The sequence below is a fragment of the Cydia pomonella genome, chromosome 3 (genome assembly GCF_033807575.1).
Source record: "Cydia pomonella isolate Wapato2018A chromosome 3, ilCydPomo1, whole genome shotgun sequence".
NCBI lineage: Eukaryota > Metazoa > Arthropoda > Insecta > Lepidoptera > Tortricidae > Cydia > Cydia pomonella.
In genome coordinates, this window is record NC_084705.1 from 7004545 (window position 1) to 7015357 (window position 10813).

Genomic DNA, 10813 nt, shown 5'->3' on the forward strand with positions numbered 1-10813 from the left:
GAATCCGTTGAAAGTCCTGAGCGAAAACCAAACTGCGCCTGATCAATTGTAAGATTCCTAGTCAATTCGGGTTGTAATAGCCTCTCGAGTACTTTGCCGATTATCGTAGCCAGCGAGATAGGCCTGTAGTTGTTAAGACTAGACAGGTCACCAGTTTTATTTTTAACAATAGGGACAACTATTGTTTTCATCATGTCAGGAGGAAGATAACAATGGGCTAGGCATGCATTAAAAAAATCTGCTAGGACACGATAAAGCTCGTCACTGCCGTGGAAGATGTGCTCCACGCTAAGTCCATCGTGCCCCGGGGACTTCCCACGCTTCATATGTTTTACAACATTAGAAATATCTTTCATTGTAAAAAAGATGTTATTGTCGTGAGGGGTCACCGGTACCGAAAGCCCCGACGGGGGCACACCCTCCACGTTCAACGGCGTAACCTTGAAATGAGAGGCGAACATATCCGCTATCAGTTTAGGTTCACTAACATTGTTGACTGAGACTGGCAACCCTTGTTTACTATTAAGAGACTTAGTCGCTTTCCAAAATTTCGAGAAATTATTATTCGCCCGATTTAAAGTTAAAATGTTCATTTTTATTTGTTCCTCATTCTTCTGGCACCATTTTAATTTATTTTTAAACACTTTACGGCTGTTTCGCATATTTTTATAATAAACACCGGAACTAGGGTTGCCAGCTACCGCCCAACATTTATAATGGATTTTAGCAATCTCATGAGATTCACTGACATGATGATTCCACCCGGCGACCTGCCTCCTCCGCGTTGAACCGGTCCGAGGACGGCGATGGCAGGTACGAGCGGCGGCATTCTGTAAAGTCCTCACTATCTCATTATATCTACCATCTAATATTAACTTATAATTATTAAAATTATTACTTATGCTAATATCACAGGCAATACAATGACCAGGAGAAATCACATTTTTAAATTCATAATAACAAGCTTCCGCATACTTATATGACTGCTCTTTACTTTTGTTGTTCCAAAGTACTTTACTTAGATTATTAGAAGGGTCTTGGTTAAGTTTTTTAATCATAACAGTCGTGTCAAGTACAATGTACAGCGGAAAGTGATCCGACCAACACACGTCGTTGTCCACACGCACACACTTAATCAATTCGTAGGCCGCAGAGGTAGCCACGCAGTGGTCGAGCCACCGGCGCGCGCCACTCGCCTCGCACAAGTACGTATATGTATCCGGTTGACCACATAAGAACTTCACGTCAGCACACTCCCATTGCTCATCCTTACAAAAATTATCGAGTTCTTGCCCAAACCGTGAATTCGGATGTTTTTAATGATCATCATCATGGTTTTTATATATTAATAAAATCTAAAGTATATGAGCTATGCAATTGTACTATTGAAATCATATCCCGAGAATATCCAAACCCAAGTTATGAAGTTAAAAAAAAAACGACGCGCTTCGAGAAAAGGTAGTCTTGCGCTAGTTGCGCTTCACTTTGCTCGTCTTAGCGGGGGCATTACCGGGCCTTCAGAAATTGTAAGAAATGTCGATAGTTTCTCGATTTGACTTTATCGACATGGTAACAGCAATGTGGTTGCACAGTGCTAATCGTACATAAAAACCAAGTGGTTACGGCGACAGCTGGCTTCCGCTTCATCTTTTGAATCTCATATATCATGATATAGCTATGGAGAAGTTACTAGTTGACTGCGCCGTTAAAAGAGAACAACGTTGGGGCCTTGCCAATGCCCTGCACTGAGGGCCTACCGTGAATCACGTTCGACGTGTTGCCTCTCTGTCACACTTACACATATGACTTTACAAGTGCAACAGAGAGGCAACACATTCATCGTGGTTCGCGGTAGGCCCTCAACAGTAAGCTAGTGTTGCCAAATTAAAATTTATTTTACCTCAATAACCTTAAATAAAACAATATAATGTTGCATACAAATATTTCAAACTATGTTTAAAATGTTTTATAGTATTAGTTTGTTATATGTATGACAACTTATTAGGACAAAATCGGTACACAATCATTTTCCAATAAACCATAAAAAATATTGGCAGCATTAGGAAGCAAATGCCATAGAGCTAGAAAAAAAAAACGTAGAAAAATAAATGAATGACGTTACAATTTGTTGTCATCGTTCGTTATCAAGTTTTACGTTTTCCTTTAATTTAGTCGGTTATAATTATAAAATTTCTCACTTATCAAAGAGAGAATTGTACTCAACATTTTCACGAACTTGTTTATTTTCATAACACAGACCGACACCCTTTAGATCAATATGAAGCCTAATGGAGGTGGTGATGAGTTCGTAAGTAATTTGTAATTTTCTTTCATTTTCCTTACAATGCCGCATCATAGCTATTTAAATTCTAGAATGTTCACGACTACAGTTATTTTTCTTTTCAATTGACTTTATAGGAAGAACCAGAACATATGCGCAAACTGTTTATCGGTGGATTAGACTACCGAACAACCGACACGTCTTTGAAGGAATTTTACGAGCAATGGGGCGAAATTGTAGACGTGGTGGTCATGAAAGATCCACAAACAAAACGATCAAGAGGGTTCGGCTTCATTACTTATTCTCAAGCTTCAATGGTTGACGAAGCACAGAGCAATCGACCGCATAAAATTGATGGCAGGTGAGTTTGGTTTTCATATCTTACCACGTAAGTATACTGGTAAATAAGTTTTACTTTTAGACAAAACCACAGATTCAATATGGCATCATGGCGTCACTAACTCAAATCACCAAATTAGTAAGCTTATGCTACAAACACCCAACACAAACACGTCATCCCCAGGCTTAGCGTGCCAGTTTGTCGAACACCCCTTTGATTTCTGCAAATTACCAACTCCAACACTAACAGACAGGTCCAAACATAGCGAGCGAGCACATACACTCTGTGTGGACGCAATTTCCTCGCCCACAAACACCCAACACAAACACGTCATCCCCAGGCTTAGCGTGCCAGTTTGTCGAACACCCCTTTGATTTCTGCAAATTACCAACTCCAACACTAACAGACAGGTCCACACAGAGCGAGCGAGCACGTACACTCTGTGTGGACGCAATTTCCTCACGCACAAACCGGCCAGTGTACACGTGCCTCGGCCGAGGAGGCGCGTGCGTTTGTCTCGCGCGTATGCTCGCTCTGTATAAGACCCGGCTAATCACTAGCAAACACAAAACCAAGGCGAGTTTAGACAGGGTCAGACTTCGATTTCGAGACAAGTCAGCACTGACCTGAGAAATACACAAGGTAAATTGATTTAAAGTCAGTACACCAGTGGGAGGTAAGTGCTGACTTATATATTCGGAGGTGAATATTTTGAGATCAGTTGGCGCTTGCCAATATTGACTTGTGCACTGACCCTGTCTAAACCCGCCTCATCCACACGTTCAAGTTTGCTGTTTGTTGTTGTTTGCCAAGAATGTGGAGCCAGCATTACAGTCATCACATAGATTTTGGTTTGTTAATAATTCTGTGTTCTGTAAGCTAGTTAACAGGTTCTTCACCCTCCTTGATTCTGTCTCCATTACCAAAAACACTTCTTTTGCTTTGCACAACCTGATAACAAGAAGTATATTTCTATCTTTTTATGCCTTCTTCTTCTTCCTCGCGTTGTCCCGGCATTTTGCCACGGCTCATGGGAGCCTGGGGTCCGCTTGACAACTTATCCCAAGATTTGGTGTCGGCACTAGTTTTAACAAAAGCGACTGCCATCTGACCTTCCAACCCAGAGGGTAAACTAGGCTTTGTTGGGATTAGTCTGGTTTCCTCACGATGTTTTCCTTCACCGAAAAGTGACTGGTAAATTTCAAATGATATTTCGTACATAAGTTCCGAAAAAACTCATTGGTACAAGCCGGGGTTCGAACCCGCGACCTCCTGATCGCAAGTCGCACGCTCCTTCCGCTAGGCCACCAGTGCTTTTTTTTATGCCTATGTATTGTAAAAAATACTAAGATCTGTATTGATATTTTAGATTTAGTTTCATAGTTTATAGATTAAATATTATTTTATATATAATTAATTTTATTGTTTTTATTTAACAATGTAGTCAAATTATTAAACATGCTATTTCATTACAGTATAATTGTTATATTGATATTTACCTCCTTTCCATTTATAGGATTGTGGAACCCAAACGGGCCGTGCCAAGGGAAGAAATTAAGAGGCCTGATGCAAGTGCTACAGTTAAAAAGCTGTTTGTTGGGGGCCTGAAGCAAGATATTGAAGAGGAGGACCTAAAGGAATACTTTAGCCCTTATGGAAACATTGTGTCTGTTAGTTTAGTTACTGAAAAAGACACTGGCAAGAAGAGAGGCTTTGGTTTCATTGAGTTTGACGACTATGATCCCGTTGATAGGATATGTTGTAAGTAGTTATTACATTTATTTATTTTACAGTAGAGCACTTAGTAGTAGTAAAACACTTTATTGGCACGGAAAGAAACAGAAAACAGGACAGAACATACATCATTTGTACAAAGGCGAACTTCTCCCTTTCAGGGATCTCTTCCAGTTAACCTTTGAGCAATTGAGGAAGAATTGGAGAATGGTAGACATCACAACTGTACTAAACAACATAAAAGAAAATATGTAATTTCCTAAAAGATAGGTAAACCTATAAGTCCTATATATAAATGGGATATGAAATAAAACAAATGTATATATAGTCATATATAGCTATAATATATAATACATTCTATACTATATAATACATATATACAAAACTAGCACATTGCATGCATATTGATAAAGTTTGTAATAGATTAGCATCAGCCAATTACGCATTGCTGAAACTAAAACCTCTAGTTAACAAAAAAACTTTAAAAACTGTATATTATGCCTATGTTCAAAGTGTACTAACTTATGCGATTACTATTTGGGGAAATGCAGTAGATGTAAACCGGGTATTAATTTTACAAAAACGCTCGATTAGAATAATATGCGGGGTAAATTGGCGCACATCTGCGAGGACCTACTTTGTGAAGCTTGAGATAATGACGGTCATATCATTGTTTATATACAACTCTGTGTTGGAAATTCACAAGAATGCAAGCACTTTACTTAAGCGTTCGGATTGTCACAATTATAATACAAGGAACAGTAGTAAACTAATACTTCCATCACTTAGATTAAAAAAGTGTCAAAAACAGGGAATTTTCATTAAAATAAAGCTATTTAATAAACTGCCCACAAATGTCACAGATTTACCTTATAATGTATTCAAAAACACGGTCAAGACTTTTTTTCAAAACCATGCCTTCTATTCGATTACTGAATATTTATCATTACAAAATATTTTAATTGAAGCAAATTGTAAATAGATTTTTAATATTATTAATCGTATTTACTTCGTATAGTAAATTCATAGTGTAGAATATTGTGAAATACTGACTTACCATGTAATGATCATGTTACATTATGGTTAATAAATAAACTAAAACTAAAACTAAAACTACCTAACCGCACACATCTTTTTGATTAAGTTCCGTCCGAAAGCCACAACTTTTTTAAATTCGCCTTTAGCGATGCGACTGATTGACACTGTCGAAGAGAAGACGGTAAGAAATTCCATAATTTAACAGAGTACACAGTAAAAGACAAGATCGGTGTTTGTGAGGCGGGATAGCCAGAGAGAGATTGCACTGAAACGGAGCCGGTGCCCGCTGCCATCCGCTAAAAAATTAAATCTCTCCGAGAGATAAGGGGGAGAAGAAGGAGAGAATAGGATGTTAAAGAGAAGGGAAAGTACATGTGTGTCTCTACGACGCCGAATGGGCAGCCATTTGAGTTGGGAGCGGAAAGATGAGATGTGGTCAAATTTACGTAGGCCAAAAATGTATCTGATGCAAACATTTTGCAAACGTTCAAGCTTGATCATTCAATATTTTAGTCTAGGTCTTAATAAAATACACACAGAACCACAAATTCAAAGTTCAGTACCCCTAGTGTAACTTTGATCGACATCATAACGTAACGAACGCGTTTGCGTTAAGTCTCATTTTGTATAGGATTTTGAGGTTCCAAAACGTCCCGCTTGGCGCGCTCTTTCGAAATCCAATACAAAATGAGACTAAACGCAAACGCGTACGTCACGTTTGGAAATCGAATTTATTTACACTAGGGGTACAGTTGTGTATTCAATTACTTGGTTAATTTTATTGTGGTATCACAACATTCACAACAATGTCTAACTTATAGAACTCCACTCTTTGGCTTTGTAAGTACTAAAACTGTTAGTGAATCAGGTCTATGAACAATTACCAGACTGCATGAAAATACTGCAAACTGCAAGATGCTACATCAGATTTTTATTTTATACAGTGCAACAGAACCACAATGTGAAAGGGCGTCATCTAGATGTGAAGAAGGCTTTGTCGAAGTCCGAGATGGCTGGCGGGCCCCAGGGCGGCGGCGGCGCGCGGCGCGGCGGACGCGGAGGCGGCGGCGGCGGCGGCGGCGGCGGCGGCGGCGGCGCGTGGAACCGCGGCAACGACAACCAGGACTGGGGGAATCAGGGTAACTGCTAGATTTGCCACTTAGGTATATATATTGATATTTGTGAGTTATGGATATTTCCGATCATAAATCGCTCACATGTGCCCGGCGCGGTAGCGTAAGGCTCAATGATAACATTTATAATATTAGTTATATAATTATTTCTATTTTTATGTTTGTTATTTAAATATGCAACTCAACAGTTTAATGATTAAAATTGGTCACACAAACCAGCCAGTTCAGTTCATATTGGTCCTGAATATTTGATTGTGATGTTTGGGGTAACTCCAGCTAGCAGATCCTGCAGCAAGGACTAGGAAGGGGAGACTACAAGGGGGAGGCGATGTTGATACGAAATAGCACTGCAAGCTTGCATGGCTCTGCAGTTCAACCTAAGTGGCAGCTGAAGCCTCAAACGCGAAATCAAACAAAGTGTCTCGAAATCAGCTTTATTATGCAACAACCTTTGTCACCCGCCGTAAGCACCCGCAGCCTGCCCGAGACACAGGAACACCCAGTAGATAGGACTGGAGTGTAGGGTTTGCAGTCAGGATAGAAGCCTAGATATGAAGCCAATGGTCCGGGTTTGAATCCCAGTATGGAAATTTATTTGTGTAATGAACACAGACATTTTTTCCAGAGTCATGGGTGTTTTCTATGTATGACGTATGTATATCATCGCCTAGTACCCATAGTACAAGCTTTGCTTAGTTTGGGGCTAGGTTGTTTTGTGTAAGATTGTCCCCAAATATTCATTTATTATCTATTAATGTCAGTAAAGTCATATGCGCTTCCTTATTTATAATGCGTTGCCCATTTTTATTAACAGAAATGTACTGTCACTTCCTTTTTTCTAGTTTAGAAGTATATCTGTCTAATTAAATAAATGTCTTATGTCAGGAGGGTATGGACAAGGAGGAGGATGGGGTAGCCAGAATCCGTGGGAGTCCAACAACCAAGGCGGTTGGGGCAACCAGGGCTATGGAGACCAGGGTGGTTGGGGTCAGCCCCAGAGCTTTGGCGCTGGATACCAGCAGAACTACTCAGGAGGGCCTATGAGGGCCAATTATAATACTTCTCGCCCTCAGCCTTATAATCAAGGTAAGTTTCTTCGTTCTCTCAACTGCTTCGAAATTTTAAGTTAATTAATTCCCTTAAAATATTGTTAAGGACCCCTGAAGTCAAATCAAATATACCAAAACCAACTGAAGTTATATGTATTGTCAGAACTGTATATTAAGGGAGTGAGTACCCTTCATTTGCTGTTTTAGGAAAGATGTTAAAAGGCGACTAGGCGACTACCTAATGTTAACGAAAAGTCGAAAATCGAGACGACAATTTTCGACTTTTCAAAGGGATATTTATAATTGTTGTAAGTGATGAATGCAACAGAACAAGAAAGTAATTTCAATAAATAAGTTAGTCTGTATGTAAGACACAGTGCTTGTGGCAGGCGGCGGCGCCGGCTACGCGGCGGGCTACAGCAGCGCGGGCGGCGCGGCCGCCGGCGCCGGCGCGGCCGCGGGCGCCGCCAACCAGCGCCGCTTCTAGTCCTCTTGTGAGTATCAACCTTACAGCTTCTAGCCCCCCATTCTTGTCTGTTTTTGTCTCGATTTAAAACAACAATAATATGAATTTAAAAGTGGAAAAATTACTGTCTTACGTGAGACTTGAACTCACGGCCTCTGGATGGATACTCCAGTGCTCTGCCATCTGAGCCACCGAGACCTCATCCATAGGCAGCAAATTTTCCACCATATGAGTCTAGGGGACCCTAGCGACATCTACCGTAAGAACGTTACACTTCTTAGATGGCTACCGGAGTTCCAAGTCATATTGGAAATTCACCGGTAAGAACCGGAACCGGTAGCCGTCTAAGAAGTGTAACGTTCTTACGGTAGATGTCGCTAGGGTCCCCTAGACCCAAATGGTGGAAAATTTGCTGCTTATGGATGAGGTCTTGGTGGCTCAGATGGTAGAGCGCTGGAGTATCGATCCAGAGGCCGTGAGTTCAAGTCTCACCCAAGGCAGTAATTTTTCCACTTTAAAATTTATTCTAAGCTTAATAGCATCGTTCGCAGACGTTTCTGCTTGTTAAAAATTTACAATAATATGGTATGAGATTCGAGTAGATTTATAATATACGAGCCCGCAACTCATTCGCTCTGCCATTCGACATCATATTATAAATCCATACATTACAACTACAGTCGTGGTTACACAGTAAACTAAAGGCGTGCTGCATACAGTATGCGCGTGGTATGCACTGTATGTTTGGCCTTCACTTCTATAATTTCATTGAAAGGATGCACAATACTAAATTCTGGTTGAATGAATTTAGATCAAGACAAAGATTGACGATTATGCCCTGGGCGAGACTGATAGAATTTTATAGACTTAAAGGTCTTTGTCCCCTACTTCATATCATATCATGACCGTAGTAGGAAATGTGTCAGACGAAAAAGTATTCTTTGTATTGAAAACTGAGAATAGCACGTTTCGTCACCAACCAGCACCGTCGCGTGCCATGAACGGACCGTCAAAAATTGTCGAAGAGAATATTTTGACGGTACGCTCCGTGCACGGCACGCTAGCACGCTACGTTGCCAGAACGGCGTCAAATGTATCGCTAATATTTGTACGTTACGTACATTTTTTAGTGGGCGTAGTATTCCATGTCGCGTTACATTCCATGCCTGATACGGTCACAGTACGGTCAAGGTATGATGCGATGTAATGGGTAGACCTTTAGTGAGCTTTATTTTAGTTTAAGCAGTATTTTTTAATAAAATGACATCACACTAAACTCATACTGACTGACTCATACACGACAGATACCCCTAAAATGAGGCACACTATAAATGAATGTTAACCATATTTAATTTTCTTATAGGCAGTGCATAGTTTCAGGAGATTACCGTCCATGTTACTCATGATGATATTTTTCAATGCGTAGGTATCAAGTTGCGCTTAGTTGAAGCTAGGCAGGCAGAATGTTAGACGGGAGGTAGGCCAGGCGTCAGCTAGCTAGTGAGGGACAAGCGGACTTTACCAAGTGACTACAATTACATAGTCATTTTACATTTTTTTCTTCAACTAAGGTTGGTTCACAATAAGGTACTGTGTAGGCAATAGATTCATTTTTCCTATTTTTAAGATTGTAATAGTGGTTTAGTACTCAATGTTTTTATTCTTTTAATACTAGAATTGCAACATACAAGATTCACTGCAATACCTGTTTCCTGACACGAGACATTTTGCTGAGTTGCCTAGAATCTTCGTCATATTAAATATTGGCATTATCGAAAGTATTAAATACAAATGATGAGTAAAATAATTACAGGTACAGGTGCCCAAAAATAAAAGATTGTTTCGTTCGGTCGTTGGTTTCAAAGTTTGGTGTGTCTGGAAATTGATATCATGAGGATGTTGTACTTTGCATTTCCAGTCTTGAGAGAGTGAAAGTCAAATCACAGTTTTTACATTTTGACGTGTCACAGTGTCTGTAATGCACGGATTTTAGACAGGTATCTATCGCACCAGCCGTCCACATAAGACGTTAAACGCAAGCAGGCGATTAAGTCTTTTTCAATTTATGTAAAAGCTGTGGCTTAATGCATTGTTACGTTTCTAGTTCGTAAGTGAGAAAAAAAAAAACAATTTGAATTCGACTTATCAGTGTTTAATATAAAGTCGTGGGTTATATTTTAATTTAAAATTTAACGTTCAGAATGCTAGGACTAGTTATAAATTGACATTCCAAAGGATTCTAAACAGTTGCTGAGGTGTAATTCGTTACATGTTATTGAGAATTCATGTGATTATACTTTATATCGCAATAAACAACTAATCTGTACGTAAAGTTGTCAATATGTAATTACATTTTTATTGGATATTGAAATGAAATTGTTATATATATTTAAAATTACAAGATTGTTCACAAATTTCGATATGCTAGTCAAAACAGAGACATTTTCTGGCTAAGTAAATGTTATTTACGCGTTTAACCCCATTTATAGTTAAGGATAATATGTCTATTTGTTTTAGTTTGTTTTTCTCAATTTTACCTACAATGTTAATGTAGATTCCTCTTACATATGTCTGTGTGCAATGTATTAAATAATAACTGTTTTCCATGGACTCTTCTACATGCGGACGAGCATTCCTCGTGGAAAAGGCCATGGTAAGTTGACTTTTCCCAAATAAATATATTTCAACAATTTAACTATCTTTTATTTTTCTACTTAATATTACCTACCTACTTTACCTACCTTCACTAAGTAAAGAAACCGAATAATCCCC

At 39.4% G+C, this 10813-nt stretch overlaps 1 protein-coding gene and 1 non-coding gene across 2 annotated transcripts; both read left to right on the plus strand.

Moving 5' to 3' along the window:
• Positions 1-2092: 2092 nt before the first annotated feature.
• Positions 2093-10736, plus strand: LOC133515943 (heterogeneous nuclear ribonucleoprotein A1, A2/B1 homolog). The gene is made up of 7 exons (XM_061848592.1): positions 2093-2308; positions 2419-2642; positions 4138-4382; positions 6338-6532; positions 7412-7612; positions 7965-8069; positions 9468-10736. Exons 1-6 carry the CDS (start codon positions 2279-2281, stop codon positions 8060-8062), a joined length of 993 nt encoding a protein of 330 aa, XP_061704576.1. The 5' UTR covers positions 2093-2278; the 3' UTR covers positions 8063-8069; positions 9468-10736.
• On the plus strand, positions 8469-8541 carry Trnad-auc (transfer RNA aspartic acid (anticodon AUC)). Its single transcript has one exon. It is a non-coding gene; the product is annotated as a tRNA-Asp (tRNA).
• Positions 10737-10813: the final 77 nt, after the last annotated feature.

Excerpts from the sequence above, each read along its gene's own strand:
- LOC133515943 (XM_061848592.1), top strand. The coding sequence starts at position 2,279 with ATGAAGCCTAATGGAGGTGGTGATGAGTTC. Across the intron at positions 4,383-6,337 it reads TCCCGTTGATAGGATATGTT|TGCAACAGAACCACAATGTG; the intron begins GTAAGTAGTTAT and ends TATTTTATACAG. Across the intron at positions 7,613-7,964 it reads CCCTCAGCCTTATAATCAAG|GCGGCGGCGCCGGCTACGCG; the intron begins GTAAGTTTCTTC and ends TGCTTGTGGCAG.